Source organism: Marmota marmota, unplaced genomic scaffold, assembly GCF_001458135.2.
Source record: "Marmota marmota marmota unplaced genomic scaffold, marMar, whole genome shotgun sequence".
NCBI classification, from domain to species: Eukaryota; Metazoa; Chordata; class Mammalia; order Rodentia; family Sciuridae; genus Marmota; species Marmota marmota.
The window spans coordinates 12,449,454-12,468,713 of record NW_025999949.1 but is presented as its reverse complement, the minus strand read 5'-3'; the positions used below and the strand labels follow the sequence as shown (position 1 = coordinate 12,468,713).

General features: G+C 32.0%; 1 protein-coding gene across 6 annotated transcripts in view; it reads left to right on the top strand.

Annotated features, from left to right (window-relative positions):
* Positions 1-19,260, top strand: part of Csmd3 (CUB and Sushi multiple domains 3) — a 1,105,037-nt gene that overhangs the window by 723,557 nt on the left and 362,220 nt on the right. For all 6 annotated transcript variants that reach the window (XM_048802035.1, XM_048802036.1, XM_048802034.1 and 3 more), the window contains 2 exons: positions 3,197-3,412; positions 5,438-5,626. In XM_048802035.1, the coding sequence (XP_048657992.1) occupies positions 3,197-3,412; positions 5,438-5,626 (405 nt within the window). The remainder of the gene's footprint in view (positions 1-3,196; positions 3,413-5,437; positions 5,627-19,260) is intronic.

Here is a 19,260-nt window from a genome sequence, read left to right as displayed (position 1 = left end):
GTATATTTATTTACTCTCGCAAACTTTTTTGCCTCTTTGTTATACTATTAATTTACAATGGGTATGTGGTAATCTAAGTCATCTTTACACATTATTGGAACTTTAAATAATAGTTATGTGCAATGCCTAAATTCTATAATTTTATGCAATTGATTTTTTTGTATATTCAGTGCAGGTTATTGTATTTACTCTTGTTAAATTTTATCATATTATTGTGAGATCATGTGAAAATGATTTACATTTTATTATATTTATATTATGTAACCAGAGTATTCTTGTATAAGCATTAGCATTAGTACATTAGGGTTTATAAAACTCTTAATTAGGATGGATTTACATATCTAAATATTTGAGAAATAAGGAATTTGTAATGCACTATCAGTAATCTCTTTACTATTTAACATTAAGTCTAGGTGTTTGGACATATAAAATTGTTCAGCAGTTGCACATTCACCTAAACTATAGTATCATATAGCCTACATTGCTTCTTTTTTACGATGGTACAATAAATATAGTTTTTAAGTTCACTACAGAAATCAAGATGCTAATTGTGTTTGGTCTACTGGAGATGAAGACCTTGAAGTAGGAAAAAGTATTTAAAAAAAATCTTTAGACTCTTAGACATGGGATTGTCTTTTGATAAATAGTCCAATCCCATAAGTTTACAAATTAGAAAAAATAAAAAAGCTCTCTCAAGGTCATTGTTGGTGGAATGACTTTAACTGAAATCTAGATTCCATCACCACTATTTTGACTTTAAGGTCAAGCCTTTTCATATGTATCTATAATGTAATTACTTAAATTTCCCTAACAGAGCATTGTGAACTATCATCTATCCCTCCCTCCCCATACTGGGTATTGCTGAGTATTGAACCCAGGGACTCCTGAATGTTAGGCAAGTACTGTATCTTTGAGCTAACCCTGCCCCTCCCCATTTAAAAAAAAAATGATTTGAAACAGGGTCTTGCTAAATTACCTAGGCTGGCTTGGAATTTGGGATTCTCTCCCCTCAGGGTCCCTAGTACCTGGGATTCAAGTTATGTACTACTAAGAATGAAGAATTATTATTCTTATGAGAGTTCTAACTGCCTTGTTAGGACTGAGTTTCTGCCTGTCTAACTCCTTTCTTTCTGAAATACCTCTCTCAGAAATTCTCCTCCACAACTTCTCACTTTTGAAGATCACTACATTAGAAGCCTCTACTAACTTTTTTTCACAAACTACTTACCTCAATTTCTGTGCTCCTATATTGACTTAATTAACCAATTTTATAGCACTTAGCAGAATACTTGAAATTGTGGGTTGAGTCTTTCCTCAGATGTTATGAATTGCTTAAATCTTCATTCTATAATGCCTAGAAAAAGGTTCTTGGTATCATTTGTAGATTTGGATTAACTGGCCTTTTGTAGAACTTTCAATGTCTTAGGTTTTTCTGCAATAGTGGAAATAGATTTTACTGCTTATTCCATAACTTGAAAAATAGCAGATTCCTTTTATAAAGAAGCTAGCCAGGGCTTAGTAACATAAAATACATTAGCTCTCATTGTGGAAGATAAAACAATAAACAATAACTAACAGTTTTCTTCTGTAACAGACATTATTCCAAGTCATTCCTCTTGTATTATTTAAACTGCAAGAAGACATCATTAGAACCCCATTTTATAGATGGAGAAAGTGGGGTGCACAAAACACTTAATCCTTTACAGCAGCATTATCAGCACCATTATTTAACAGAATTTAAACTTCTCCCATAGATTAATTCAGTGTATGTTAGAACAAACATTTTTTTTCCTAAAAATATAAATTTTTCACACAGTGATTTTTTTTGTCAATTTAAAATTTATTCTCATATTGAGTAACTACTGTTTCTTAGCTTTATGTTAGAAATAAAACTGACTTATCTGAAAATTTTATTCTTACATGAAATTTTTATAAAGGTGAATAGCAGTTGATATAGATACCCAAGCATCTCCTTGCCATGCAACACTCCATTCTAATGTCACCTGGATAGTATCACTTTTATACTGAAGAACATTTGAAAGATTTACTCAGTTTCTGGACTCACTCTAAAAGATTGTAATGTTTCTGTTCGTTGTGAAGAAGGACAAAAACTTACAAAACTATTATATTTTGGAAAATAATCTCTTTCATTTCAAATTCTTTCCAAATCTGAAAGCAATGATTCCATAATGATGATGTTTCATTATACAATATGATAATGTTGCATTAAACAATTACAACCTTATTTTGTCATTGCTTGTGTTTTCAATTTATTTGTCTTGGTCTCATTTTATGTCATGTCATTTTTTTGTGTTTTTAACACAACAAGACTCAAAGAATTTCCAGTGTTCAGAGCTAAAATGTAAACAAATAAAGAATGTTGCCATATGCTGAGATTTTGGGTTTCCTTAATATTTTTGATGATTTATTTTTGGTCAAGTTAAACAATAAATAAACAAACTACCTCAAATGAAAAATACGTATGGTACTTTGTGTACAGTATTTTGTTTTGTTTTGTTTTTGATAAAAAGAAATATTGTACCTGAAATTGTCTTTTACATGTGTTCTAGATAATTTCATTAAAAGCTAACATAAAAACACCATAGGACCACAGTAAGACTACTGCATAATCACCAGTGTGCAATAAATGAAAATGCCCCAAAGTTTCAAATCTTGATAAAGATGCTGAACAACTACATTTAAATATGCAAATGTAAATCAGCATGGCCATTTTGTAAAACAGTATTTGTTAAAGCTGACCATATTCTAATTCTACTCCTAGATATTTATCCAACATTTGTTCATCAAAAGAAATACTTGAATGCTCATAGTAGCACTTTCTACATATGTGATAAAATGCAAAATACCTTAATGACCACAAACACATAAATGAATGTGGTATAGGATATACAATGAAAGGTTATACTACATATCATTTTTTATTATTTTTTAAAATAACCCACAATTACATTCAATAATATAGATGAACCTTACATATCTAATGTTGAATAGAAGCCATCACACAAAAGAGTACATAATTATGTTATAATACCTTTGGAATGTTGTATGGCATTGAATTTCATTTCCAAAAAAAAAAAAAATCAATTATAAGAGGCATGCTGGTTTTGCTTTGGTAGTAGCTCTCTGTGATTTACTGATGTACCCTGTAAATCTAATTTTCCATTTTATTTAATAGGTGTGCAATTCAACTTTCACACTTTTCATTTGGAAGACCATCATGACTACTTACTGATCACAGAGAATGGTAGTTTTACTCAACCGCTGGCACGCCTGACTGGTTCAGAACTTCCTTCAACAATCAATGCTGGTCTCTATGGAAATTTCAGAGCCCAACTGCGCTTCATTTCAGATTTTTCAATATCGTATGAAGGATTCAACATTACATTTTCTGGTGAGAAAACAAAAACAAACAAAAAACTAAAAATAATTCCTTTAGTACCTTTAAAAATTTGTTTTTAAAGTATTAGCATAGTTTATAGTATAACAGGGGAAACTGAAGAAAAAAATTTAAATAGAAAAAGAAGACAAATATCTTTTAGCAAGTTTTAAAGAAAATCTGGAATACCTTGACGATTGTCTTTAGTAATAAATTAAAGAGAAATTTTAAACAAAAGCAAAAATACAAATTAATTGATTAAAAATTTACTAAAGCACAATAATTACATTTCCTTCGCTTAAAACGACTGTGGAATTCTTACAAATGGAAAAGCCAGATAAAATTTCTAGTGAAATTAGAATGAGTTTTAATTACACTAAAAATTGAAATGTGAGTTGTAGTTTTTTTACTTGGAAAAAGTATAGTAACAGACCAAGATTAATATAAACTCATTAATTTATTTTTTTGGAAGCGGATGATCTAGAAACAAACATCATTACCCTTTCTTATAAAATAACCTCACTTACAGACAAAAGAATGACTTGAATTCCAGGGGTTAAAATTTATAAGACCAAATAGAATAAAAAATTCACAACACTTAGAATTTTACTTTGTAGTTGAATGAAATAATGATGTAAATAGTTATTTTTTGTTTTTGTTTTTCTTACCCTTTTTTTGAGGAGGAAGGTACTAGGGATTGAACCTGAGCACCCCTGCCCTTTTAATTTTTTTTGAGACAGTGTCTTACTAACTAAGTTTCTTAGCACTTCATTAATTTGCTGAAGCTGACCTCAAACTTGGGATACTATAACTCAGCCTCCCAAGCCACTGGGATTACAAGAGTGCACCAAAGTAGCTATTTCTTAACAAGGAGAAAAATAAATAAGTAAATCTTATGTCACTTGGCTCTTATTAATATTGTAATATATATGCACACACATTGGGCTTAGGATGTGGCTCAGTGGTAAAGCATTTGCCTAGCATACACAAGGCCCTAGGTTCAATCCCCAGCAGCACCACCACAACAACAATAACAACAACAAAAAATTTTCATAAATATGCATATACATTGACATTACAAATGATGATCTTGCTGTACATTAAAATTGTTATTATATATGAACATATATACATATACACCCAATGACATAAATGCTGATCTTGCTCTTAAGCAATTACCCTTTTGCTTCTAAAATAATTAAGGTCTTCTATAATGAACAGTAAATGAGCCTAATCAGTTTTAACCTAGAATTTAAAAAAATATATCTGAATACATTTCTAAACTAAGAAAATATTAGCTAATCAATGTGAAATAATTCTTGCTTATCTTTATTGAAATTACATGGGGTAAGTGCTCTGAGGATATATTTAGTTAAGGTGCTTCTTGGGATTGCATATGAGTTACAATGTTAATCAATTCTATCATACTTTTGACATGTATTTATTTGTTCATTTTCATGATGTTTATTCATTGCTTGGGGAAAAGATCCTGTATGGATCTATAATGTAATACTTATCAGTGTAAGGGCACTTGGTCTTACATAAAATTTTGCATCTCAAGTCAGATGTTTTTCAAATATGGGTTAATTAAGTTTCTGTATACTGGAGGCACAAGAGCTGTTGTCATTTAAATTAAAACCACTAAGTGAAATGTATTTTTGTACTATGAATGACTTCATTCCAAATGTTATTTTGTGTTTGAAAATATGTGGTTATTGTAAGTAAAAAAAAAATCTATGAAATGTAAAAGTTTCTAATGTAGGAAAAAATAAAAACAAAAGATAAACAGCCACATTTGCAACTTATCACTGGCACGTGCCATTTTTTAATCTATGTTGATTTTCACATATAAAGGTATTCATTGTTGTTAGATATTTCCCATTAACGTTCTCTCTTTGTTGTATATATAGTTAATTTTTAAGTATATGCCTAAGCTCTGAAACCATTCAAGTGAAGGCAAAGAATATACTCTTATATAACCACTACTTTTTTTGTTGTCCTTCCCTCTTCTCGGAGGGGTTCTTTCCCCCTAACTTACAGAATATAACCTTGAGCCTTGTGAAGACCCTGGAATTCCCCAATATGGTAACCGAATTGGGTTCAACTTTGGGGTTGGTGACACTCTGACCTTCTCATGCTCATTGGGTTATCGACTGGAAGGAACATCAGAGATTATCTGTCTTGGTGGTGGACGGCGAGTGTGGAGTGCACCTCTGCCAAGGTGTGTGGGTACGTGGTCAGCTGCTTTCATTTGCTTGTATGTGTAGTCACTGTCCATGGAGTTGCATGGTTACATACCTTCTTTTTATATAATCTGTTGAAATTCTTCATTTGTTTCATATTAGTTATTTCTATTTTTTTCAAGTTGGTGTATCTCAATTAATTTGTCTACTGCTGCAATCCAGCAACCATGCTTCTAAATTTGTTTTCAGATGTTGATGATAAAGAATGAATAAGATAGATAGATGATAGATAATAGAACTATAGAAAGTGGAATCTAAAATGGAATTACTCCTAATATAATGTGTTTTTATAAACTAAGTTGATAGGCCAAAGAGACACCAGATTATACTCAATATGGTAAGAGATAAAATAATGCTGATATTCTCATTGCTTCCTATATTCCAGGGATTATAACAGGTGTCTGATTTACATGAAAAATCTTTTGTCAGACTCAAAGGAACTCATAACAATGTTATAGCACTACAGTTGTAACTGTTTTTCAAATGAGATATTATTTCATAAAGCTATTGAAAATTCTCACAAACATTGAATTTGAATTTAACTGTAGGTCAAAGATCTATGTGAGCTATAATATGCTACAAAATCAGACAAATTGGTTGAGTTTCTCTACTAAAATGGTTTTATAAACTAGATTGATAGATTGGAAGGACACCAGATTATACTTAATGCAGTAGGTGTTAAAACAACATCTACATTCTGATTGTTTCCTATAGTCCAGAGATTGTTCCAGGTATCTAATTTATATAGAATGTCTCTTTTCAGCCTCATAAGGTAACTCATAACAATGAGATAAACCTGTGTTTCAAATCCTCGTCTTATTTTCTCGATACAAAATGCCCTCCAGAAGAAAATACAAATAAAGAAGAGGAGACCCTCTGTGATAGTTTTCTATTGATGCAACAAACTATTGGACATAAAATAACTTGAGAAAGGATTTATTTTGGCTTATGGTTTCAGAGGTTTTAGTCCATGATCAACTGACTCCATTGCTTTGACCTGTGATGAGGCAGAACATCATGGCAGGGAGCATGTAGTGGAACAAACCTGCTCACCTTGTGGAGCCTGGAAGCAAAGAGAGAGGGGACAGAGCTTAGGTCCCAATATAACCTTCAAGGGCACACCCAAAATAACCAATTTGCTTCCAAGAGGCCTCACCTCCTAAAGGTTGCACGGCCTCCCAGTAGCTCCCACAGCAGTGCCAAGCCTTTAGCACTGGTCTTTGGGGGAATCTCTGACCCAAATCATAACACATGGTTGTTTTCTTTTTTTTCTTTGACATATTGTTCAGGATGTAGCCTTCCAGGTTGATGTGAGTCTGAAGACTTTTATACTAATGAATTTGTTTTCCTAGCTTCCTAGAGTTATATAAAAAGATGAGTTGATATGTAACAGATGACTTTCTTTTTAAGATCACAGATTTTTATAGAAATTGTACAAGCAACCACAGAGGCTTGAAGTTGGCGGTGGCAGGGGAGGGTTGATAAGCAGACACACTTTCTGAACATCTCCTCCAGAAAGCTATGTAGAATGTATTCCTTCAGTTTTTATTTTGTTTGTTATTTTCATTTATTTATTTTTGTCCTGCTGTTGCCAGATTTGAAATGGTCATACTGTCCTGAATTATGTGTTTCCATACTTTTTAAGTGTGATTATTTCCAAAACTTAGTTAATGGCAACCTTAGGAATAATCCATGCAAAGTATTCTAAGTGCCTGATCATTTGATATTGGGAACATTCACTTTTCCAAACTTCATTTTTCTAATTTGAAAAATGGTTTATCTCATTGTTATGATTTTTTATGAAGCTGAAAAGAGATATTTTATATAAATCAGATACCTGGAACAATTCCTGAACTATAGGAAACAATCAGAATATAGATGTTCATTAACTCCTACTATATTAAGTATAACCTGGTGTCATTCCAGTTTATCATTCTAATATATAAAACCATTTTAGTAGAGAATTATTCTATTATTCCATTTTTAAAACACTAATTTGATGAGGATCTCCTAGACTCTTTCATAAATCATTATCTTGCTATAATCCTGATATCACTATTCTCCTATTTTTCATTAGAATTTGAGCCTTCAAGATGCTAAATAGTTTACCCATGATCATCAAGTAGTAAGACCGTAATTGTATAGAGATCTATTTCAGCAAACAAACCAATTTTTCCCTCTAGGATTTAGTGAAAGACTAGAGCACTCTAAATCATACAGAATTAATATTTTCTCCTTAAGTACCAAATACATACCAGGCTATTACACAGGTTCAGAATAATTTTTTTTTTACATATAGCATTTTAAAGTTTAGTTCACATTTACAATAGGTTTTAATAAATGGATTCATGAAAACTTAACATAGCAAATAAAGTAACTTAAAGTTACTTTTGTTTTATTAAAGTATTTCCTCTAAGAGTGGGTTTGTTCATGGCTAAATCTTTAATGGGAAGGATGAAAGAAAATCACCCTGTGGACAAATTTAGAAAGCAAAGTTTTGCCATGGGAATTTTTCTTCCATTTTCAAATTAGCTGTGCTTGCTTTTAAGCTTATTGAAATGTTTAGTGTCTTTTGACCTTAATAAATTCCACTGCAGGTAAACATTTAAGTTACAAAATGGGGAGAAATATTCTTTCAATAGCACAATTTTCTTTAAAAAATTACTTCTCTGAATTTTCTTTGAACTAATATTCATCAGTACTTTGCCTATGCTTTAAACCAAGTGTGTTCCTTTTTTATATTTCTGGTTTGGCATATGTATATGTATATGGTTCTTATTTTTTAACTTTTCAAAGTTCACACTCTTTATCCACAAAATGTACTTTGTTTATAATTATTCTTATGACCAGATGCCCAATTTTAGCAATGCTAGTTTATCTGCACAGTTTTAATTTCTTCTTAAATCCTTTGTATGTTTCTCTTCCTATGTATCTAATGCCAATCCCATATTTCATACTTGCTTTAATAACCATTGATTAGTCCTAGGCATTACAAACCTCACAGGACACTTGTGTTTCAAATAATGGCCAAAATATAAGTAAGGAATATTCCTGAAAGGTTTGCTTCTGTTTCAGTTATTTCAAGTCCAAGTAATCTTTTCCTGGCACAAGGTTGCAAATGGAAGATGTAGGACCAGAACAAACTATAGATGAAGCTTTAACTTTTATTTTAGTTACAAGATTAATACTAACATTTACTAAAATATTTTATGTATATGTAGATTATATAATATACCCAACTCTTTGTACAGTAAGGCAATTGATAAAACTACTTTTGAAAACAACTTGCTTTTTATTTATTTTTGTTTTTAAGTTCAATGATTATTTGTCATTTAGTGTTTAGGTTAACTGGCATATTTCAGTTACTTTTGAATAATTTAGTGAACTTTTTATTAGGGGTCAGAGATGTATCCCAGTGATAGTGTACTTGCCTAGAACATGTGAGGCACTGGGTTTGATCTCTAGCACTGCCAAAACAAAACAAAACAAAGCAAAACAACAACAACAACAAAGCATAATTATAGCTGTTAGATGAGTAATGAATAACTTTTTATGTTAAGCAGTTTCTGCATAGCATATGAATTTATATTTTAAGATAATATTTTAGCAAAATGTTAAAATGTAATATGGTATTTTACATCTATAAATGATGCTTTCACATAATAACTCATTCCATAAACTCAGCTGTTTTGTGCAAGTGGTTAGAGCACAAACTTAGGAGAAGATCTATGACTACCAGAATGTTCTGAGTCCAAGTCCTGTGCTTGGTTCACAGCAGCACAAAATTCTCACATTGGAGATGTTTATAAAGTTAGAAGAAAATCTGACCTTTATTATAATTGATATATGACATCAGAGGACTCCTTATGTTTTTCCTCTGTTGTAATTAGAAATATATTTTCAACGATGGCCCATTGATCTGGTGTCACTTAGTATAGGAATATTTCTAGAGGAAGGAGAAGGAAGAATCTTGAAGGAAATCAAGAACATGTATCCCCTCAGAGGTGGGGATTCTTCTCCCCAGTAGCCTCCATTAAAGATACATAGTTCATATTTGCACTCTAGCTTTTATAAGTTATATGATTTTTGGCAAACTTTAAACATCTTTTTTGCTAACTTTTTTCAAATGTAAAAAGTGGACAATACATTCAAATGGCAAGATAAGTCATGTGAATCACCTCCAGAACTGTTGAACACATGATATTTGATCAAAAATGTTAGTCCATTTCCTTTGTCATTTTCTTTGTGCCAGAAACTCACTCTACCACCATAACATATAGCCAGTTATCATTAAGGCCATTATGACTGACAGCTGTAATGAGTGATTTTTACCAACCAGCAAGAGAGAGGAAAGTAGAGGAAGAAGATTACTGAATGATTAAAATGAAAGTTTACCTTTTATAATACATATCTGTAATTGTGCTTCACATTTTGGAAAATATAAGACTATCAAGGAAAGAATACTTCAGTCAAGAAATTTTATATTTGAGTGATTTTTCTACAGAGCTGTGCCCTAAGGAAATATTTTTATAGGATTACCTTTATTTGTTGGGGGGGAGGTGCTGGGGATTAAACTCAGGGGCACTTGACCACTGAGCCATATCCCCAGCCCTATTTTGTATTTTATTTAGAGACAGGTTCTCACTGAGTTACTTTATGCTTCACTGTTGCTGAGGCTGGCTTTGAACTTGCAATCTTCCTGCCTCAACCTCCCAAATACTCTAAGATTACAGGTGTGCTCCACCACACCCGGCTCTGATTACCTTTTTTAAAGAGGAAACCAAATGTACAAAAGAAAATATGTACAAGTAGTTTTAAAATAAGAAATATTGTCCTTTTGGGGTTAAGACATAAGTACTTGATTTCCTTTTCTAATGTTCAAATTACAAAACATGCGAGTGTTTTCATTTGCCGCCTTTTTTATATTGGGAAAACTTTTTATGTCTTGACTCAGCATCCAAATATACCAGGATCCAAGCCATGTTGCAAATAAACAAGGAGCTGATGAAAGTAGATTAGCAAGTTAAATATTAGTAATGATTTGTCTTTAGGCAGGAATCCACAAATTTTAACAAGCCTACATTTTTCAAAGTCGTTTTGAAGACACTAATTCATTCATCCTCATATCCCCCCATTTAACACATTTACTTCTGTTTCTAATTTCATGTGTCATTGATTTTTTTTTTAAATCTGACCTTGGACAAGTACAAACATCTTTTCTTAATCACGAGTCAAATGAGAAAAATGGTAACTACATTACACATCTACATATTTTCTTCACTTTCTGACTTTTTAGATAATGTGGTATTGTTAATTATTTTTTAAGTTTAAAAGTAAATGTTGACAAAGGGAGAAACTGAGTGTGCAGCATATTCAGGATTATCATTGTAACTTCTCTGCAAATCTAAAACTATTCAAAAAAATTTAAATATTTTAAATAAAAGATGAAATATATTTGAAGAGGCAATTCATCATTAAACAAATTGTATTTAATTCCATCTTATCCCCTAGGATCTCTATAAAAAAATATAGCCATAAGATACTTACCTATGTACTATCAAGCTGTTCAATATTATAAATGTATGATCATGTAGAAAGCAAATTATTAATTAAGATACTTGAATTGCTCTTGCAGTCAATGATTAATTAGCTGGGTGACTTTAAGCAAATATCTTAATTATTGTGTTTCTCTTTTGTGAAAAGGATGATGCCAATATGAGTTCTATTCAATACAAATATTTTTTTGTCAAGATGAAATAAAATATTAGATAGAAAAGTACTTTGATAAGCTATATACAGAGATGTATTCTATGTTTTATAGCATAATTATGACTGTACTGATTTCAAAAGTTTACAATGTAAAAAAATCTATAATGTTATGTTAACATTTATTCACATTTTGTGTTTTTTAGAGTTTCTTTGTTTATTAATTTGTTTGTTTATCTGTTTATTAGAACTAGGATAGGGATTATTAAAACTTGGGACAAATTTACCACTGAGATACCTTCTCAGATCATTTTATCTTGAAACAAGACCTTGCTAAGTTGCTTTAGGCATCACTAAATTGCTCTTGCTGGTCTTTGTTGTTCTCCTTCGTTAGTCTCCTGAATTGCTGAAATTATAGGCATTTCTCACACCTTATGAAGTAAGCAAAGGAGAGATGATTCCTATGTGAGAGCTGAGAAAATACATGCTTGGAAAGGTCACAAGTAAGGGGTGAAAGGGATTGTGTCAGAAACCAACTCTCATAATTCTTAAACCAGTGTTGTGTAGCATCCAGGTAGCCTTGTCTTATATACTTATTTATTGAGGCAGCATTCTGAAACTGTAAAACTAAAATTTTTTATCAATAAACCAAGGTTGAGCAATTTTTTTTTCTTGTAAAGTGCAAGGTGGTGAATATTTAAGATTCTGCAGATCACATATTTTAGTTACAACTACTGAAATTTGTTATTATATTATGAAAGCAATAACAGGCACTACATAAATGATCAGATATGGCTGTGTTTCAGTAAGCTTTATTTACAAAAGCAAGCAACAAATTAGATATAGCATAGGGCCATAGTTTGCTAGCTCCAGTCAACCTAAAGATTCCCTTTGTATGTGAGAATTTACTAGTCATTCATCTATTAAGGGCAATAGAAAGAATCCTTTTCCCACTCAACATTTTTTCATCTTGGACTTTGTTTATAAATCAACACGTTATGTATTACCAAGAGAATAGATTCTCATATTTTTACAGAAAGAGTATTAGAATGCGTGTGTGTGTGTACCTGTGTGTGAATACTGAAGTAGTTTATGGTTAACATAATTCTCAGACATCTCCAAGTCCATCCATATATCCGTATCTTTTCTGATACCAAGTCTGCATTTCCAGCTGTACACTAGACTTCTCCATATGGATGTTCTCCCACAAGCACATTGATTTCACAGTGCCAAAATTGAACTCATTATCTTCTCAGCCAAGTCAACTCTTCCTTCTGTACTCTTTATTTCAGTTACAGCATCATTCTCATCCAATCACCCAAGCTAGAAATTGCATCATCTTTCACTCCTTCCTCCTTTTCTTTCTCTCTATGCATATTGGAGTAGTCACTGAGACTTTCCACCTAAAACTATTGCTCATATTTATTCCCATTTCCATTCTCATCGCCCTTATCCTTTCTCAGCCCTCATTAGTCCTTATAAAGATTTACATAACAGCATAATAATAGTGTGTGCTATGCATTGCACTAAGATGTGTGTGTATTTATATACATATAAATTTCTCCTTAGATATTAATTTTTAAAAATAATTTAAGAGGATATTATTTTCCCATTTTATAGAGTAACTAGATTAAGTACATAACTGGTAAATAGCTTGAAACCAACTCTTGCTGCCTTGAATGTTCGTATTTTAACTATATGTATTATCACACTATATTAACTCTTTCTATATGGACCTATTTCCAGGTTTCCCTCATCTAAGTTATGTTTAATATTGTTACTAGTTTTATTAGCTTTTAATTGGTGAATAATGGTACCATGAACCTAAGAGTCTTGAAACAACATATTTTCTTCTCTCATGGTTTCTGGGGGTTTGGAGGCTGTGCATGGTATAGCTGGATCCTCTTCTCAGCTATATCAAGGTGTTAACTAGAATTAAACTCTCATCTGATATTCAAGGTCATTTTCCAAACTCATGTGGTTGTATTGGAAATAATCAGTTCCTTGTAGTTATGGAACTGAGAGCTTCAGCACTTTGATTAGCTTCAATCACAGTTTCTTGTCAGCTTATCCAACACAGTTGTTTTCTTCATAAGCCAGCAAAGATTGGCTAATAAATCTTCTAAAAAGATGAAATTTATAGAATGTAACATAATCACAGGGAGTAATGAAGAACAAGTCACAGGTCCACCCACACCCAAGGAGAGGGGATTACCCTGAAGCAATGAGTATCATGGGGTTTACCTGTAGGTATTCTGACCGTGGAAATCTACAGGGAAACATTCCCCTGGTGAGCAAACTCCTGGGGGTAACTGGCACCCTGTTTCCCATGCTTGGAATGCCCCACAGTTTCCCCCTTAATAACTTAAGATAACTATGCAGGTGCGCTATCTACTTTCTATGGTGGTATCCTTTGTTTGCTTCTCTACAGGTATCTTTACAGGTTTCTTAATATTTACCTTAGATTCTGTCCACCATACCAGTTATCTTTAGACAACCAAAACATCTGTCCATTTCCTGATTAAACCATGAAGTGATTTTACATTGCTACTAGATAAGATCAAAGTTCTCAAGTTCCTTCAGTTAGCCTTAGATTTTCCTACAGTCTTTCTCATATAGACCAATATGCAATCTAGAATATAGCAACACGATGGTGCATGCCATTCTGAACACTTTTATGCTAAGCACTTTTTATACTTCATTAAAGATATGTTGAAATCTAGTCCATGCAAATGTCCTAACTCTCCCTTATGTTAGCATAGTCATATACAAAAGATTTTTTTAAGAGTATTGATTAGAAAGAGCTGGATGGAGGGGTGAATGCCTGTAAGCCCAGCTTTGAGGACAGTTTCTGCAACTTGTCAAGACGCTGTCTCAGAATGAAAAAAAAAAAAAGGATAGGGATATAGCTTGGTAGTACAGTATCCGTTGAGTCATTCCCAAGTGCCACAGGAAAACGTATAGTACAATGATAAAACACTAAATGGATTTTTCGATTGCTGGACTAGCCTTTAAATTTTTATCTGCTGAGTTTTCATTCCTATCACCCTACGTACTAGTTTAAGATAGCATTATCTAACATTATCTCTTATTATTTTAATACCCAAAAGATCTTTATAGTCTTGATTCTTGTCTCTTCTCCCAAAACTAAATGATGGAGTCAAAATAAATCTCCTGGGATACAAAAGTCACCTTATTTACTCATTCTGATAAAGCCTACTTGACCGTTCAAGAGTGCTTTTACATATCCTTACAAGTTTCATGAGATTTTCTGTATTTTCCCTTTCTTGATCTCATCCTGCTATATTGAATTGCTTTTTTATTTTTTATCTACAACATTGTTTAGCATATAGAAAGCTTTCAGCAAACCTGAGTTGATAAAGAAATCCAAATATATAGCATAGACAAAACCCTACTACTTCCAAATTTTCAACTTGTTAACTTTCATTTATATGAACAAAGCTGTATTCCAGGGGAAAATAAAGTCTATTTGCACTAGTACTAATAAAGGATTATGAATACCATTTCAGTCTGGGCTGTCACATTGTTCCTTATTCTATAATGTATTTCTGTGTTATTATTACCACATAACCCTTAAACTCTAACAAGTAAACCAACCAAACAACAAGCAATGAATGTGCTTGAGAAGACCTACTAAGAACAGGTTTATAATTGTGATAAAAAAGATAAATATGTAAATATTGAACATGGTAAGAAATGATAAATCTTGTACCTATGAATGCAATAAATCTTTCCCTAATGTGTAGCAAAATTCAGAACTCAACAAGGAGAATAGCTGACTCAACACTTTTTCAATAATTTAAAAGGAAAATTTTTTAAAAAGTACTCATGAAAACTGAGTATCCATAAGAATGGGAAGAACCAATGAACATTTCCTATTAAATTAAGTTACGTTGAACACTCTGAACTTAAAACTTTCTCATTGATTTGGGACTTATGAACATATAGATTTTCAGAAAGCCTTTCAGAATCTAAATAGACCAGTAGGAGGTAAGCCTTGGAATTTATCTTATTTTACCATACCTGGCTTATGATTACAGGCTGTTTTTAGGTATGAGCTCCTTGAATTGGAGGCTTGTGTCTTAGTTATCTTTATACACCTGTGTCAGCCATGAACTCTGGCATTAGCATAGATAATCTACATGAGCCTAAGACAATATAAAGTCAATTCATTATGTAATCATATGAACCAAATAAACATTGACGTATGTGATGACTACCTTTAAAAGACCTTCACCCTCTGAGCATGTGTTATTTGTCTTAAATTTCTGTGGGCAAAAATGTTCTTAGTTTTTAATTTTATGAGGACTTAAAACAGCAGACTCCTAAAAATACCTCATTCCCCATGTATGTTGTGATCTGACTATAAACCTTGTTGCAAGCTAAAATCTGTCTGTTAATTGGAAAGCTAGAAAAATGAGTTGGACTTGGGGATTACATAGAGGACAAAGACATTTTTAGAAATAGTTTGAGATACAGAAGAGGGGCAAAGAAAAGAGTTTTTATAAGAATCTATGCTTCAGAGTCTTGTCCCTGAAATAATTGCAAAGGGAGAGTATCACCAGAAAAAAATCACAAAAGTACCAGAAGAAGTTGATCTTTGTATATGTACTCTGGGTGCCTTCTTCCTGATTTTGGAATATGTTCAAGTTCAGAAATACCTGGAACATACATTTCCTTCAGCTGTGTCTAAAAACTTAATGTAGACAAATTGGAAAACATGTTTAAAAGAAAAAGATAAAAAAAGGAGGGGGGTAGAACTCTGAATTGTATTTAAAAGGGAAATGAATCTTGTAAGATTAGCTTTTAAAATCTGATATTCATAATCCTTGTCATAAGACAAACTAACTTTATGTTTTAGCTTAATATATCATTACTTAATTAGAAGGTAGGTTCCTAGTACATATTATTGCTGGATAAGAAATGTTTTACCTTAGGTAATAATAAAAGCTAATATTTACTGTGTGTTTATTATATTCCAGGCATGTTTTTATGAGGTATGAATAAGGACACTGAGATGCAGGGCAGTTAAGTAATTTTCCCTAGGAGAATATATTAACATTGTTTTTATTCAAAGTAGGTTAGGTTGGAAGCAAATCTTTGCTATACATAAATATGAGCCATAAAGAATAAAAGCATTATAAAAGTCAATATAGTTCTGATATTCTGCATGTCCCCAAACTGATTCTTGCCTACAACAGTGACATCTGTGGCTCTAAGGAAATACTGTCGTTTGGCAGTGTAGATAACTGGAGGAGATAATTAAATGTTATTGCTACTTGTAACTGAATTAGATTTTGATGCCATGTCTCAGGAGAGGGTAGGATTTAATTGAAGTTGCAGTAGACCTACAGTACCTAAAATCTTTTGAAACTGGTAAGGTCACTTGGATTAAAAAATATTTCCAATCCTTTATTTTTATAAAGTCTGTGTGTCTTATTTGTTTTGTATATGTGTATACATAGTTTTTTTTTACCCATTGTAGTCTCATAGTAATAGTAGAGCGTATGTTTGCCATTAGTAGGGAGGTTGATTCCTAATAAAGGGTTTTATTGTTTGTCATCTAGTAATGCACTTAGCTAAAATATGTTCAGATGTACTTAGGGCTTTGAAAACAAACAAACAAAAAAGAACATTGAAATAAACTAGAACTATCAATTAGTAACAGTGCATTGTACTAAGGAACCAGTCAGTCTGAAATTCAGAGGCACTAATGGGGTAGGTTTAGAATAAGACCCCAAGAGTGGGACTGTGTTTATTCTGCCTACTAATGCATTCAGTCCATAATCAAGCATATGAAATAAAATGAACCTTATTTTTATCATCTATATTGTTTGTTTTCTCTTCATCTCATGCTTATCCTTCTCAAATTTGGCTCCTTTAATACAGAATAAAGCAACTGAAGTCATTATCCACTATTTATTATAACAAGACAGTTGCTATGGAAATATTATAATGTTGTAAAATAAGCATCATAAATTAAATCCAAAGTCAAGAATGAGAAATATGAGTTCAGGTATGAGATATTATGCTTATGAAAATAAACATTAGCTTTTTATATCCTTGGTATCTATTTAGCCTATACAAAGACATATTTATCAACCTAATTACATACAAGTTTTACTTTTTAAAAACTTTTTTTACAAACCAAAATACCTTTTATAACTTGCCCAAACCCTCACACAAGTTTTGTATTATATCTCCTGTTTATTTTAAGAATATAGTAATCTTTGCAACAAACAAATCTGTCTTTTGAACACAACATTAAGCAAGCTAAATTCTAGCCTACTTTGGAGCCATCCAAACATGAAAAAGGACAAGAGGAAAGGCAGAGCCTTAATTCAGGTGAGGCTGGCCTCTTGACAAATCTTAAAGTATTTTATTTCTAAAGCTAATCTTTGCCTTTTAAAGTGTATCATTCCATCCTACACAGTTGTCATGTATTATTTCTTGAATCTATCATGTTAACATGATACAACATTACATCTAAAACATGAATCAAACAGAAAGGCTAAGATGGCTCTTAACAAATCAGACTGTCCTTATTAACTCCACAAAATACATTTAAATTCCCATCCTAGTGTAAAGAGTAACACAAAATTTTATACATAATTTATTGTAACAGGTTACCTTTATCTAGTTATACAATATTAAATGGCATAAATACCAGTGAAATTAATTACTTCTATATTAATATGAAGGAAGCTATTGCTACAGTAATTATTGTTTGGAGAATACCAATTTGGTAAAATGCTCTCCTAAGCTTTACATTTTAAAAGACTTGTATACTTGAAGAATATGAATACATCTAATATACAGAGAAGCCAGTAATATTTAAGGTCACAATTGCACAGATGTCCTTCTATTAACTAAGTTTAACTTTCAAAGCAAAATTTAGAATCCATAGTATATGGTAACAATAATCACAGGTCTTCATGGGTTAGTAGTACTAGCAAAAAGCAAAGGATAACCTTAAATCTGTTGTACATTTGGGAAACAGTATTAATGATCAGAAATATAATTAGTCAGAGCAAAAAATATAAGGTCTTTAAATGGCAGTGTGGCCCTTCTGTGTCAGATATGTATAAAAGAGAGAACTTAGATCACACTTAGACAAGGCTCAGACACAGTTCTCAGATGTATACACCTCTGGTCACATATATTTAAGGTGTCAACTATATTGTAACCTAAAATAACAATTGTTTATTTAACCACTTATGAACTAAAAATTATTTTATAGACTTTAAAAGAGGTACAAATTCTAATTCTTTTAAGACTTAGTTTCCCTACTAATAAAACCTACGACACAAGAATTTATATTGATAGATAAGAGCAGACCACTGTTTTAAGTACCCCATGTTGTTTCTAAATATAGGAAATTAGCATATTAAAGGTTATCCTTAGAAGAAAACCCTTGAAAACTGACTGTGATGATTATAACCAACTTAATCACATCACAAAACTTTTTGAGATTTAACTCCCGCAAACCTTTTGCAATTTACTTAGATATTCTACAACTTGTTTACTTTTCTTACTAAAATATATTTAAAGTAATCAGATATCTCTTCTAACAAACACATTTATGAAAATTAATCCCATTTATGTTAAATCTAACACTCATTTTTTAATATTTTATTTTTTATTGTTAGTTGTTCAAAACATTACAAAGCTCTTGACATATCATATTTCATACATTTGATTCAAGTGGATTATGAACTCCCATTTTTACCCCATATACAAATTGCAGAATCACATCGGTTACACATCCACATTTTTACATACTGTCATACTAGTGTCTGTTGTATTCTGCGGCCCTTCCAATCCCCTTCCTATACCCCTCCCCTCCCCTCCCCATCCACTCTCTCCTCTCTCCTTCTCACCTCCTTCCTTCTT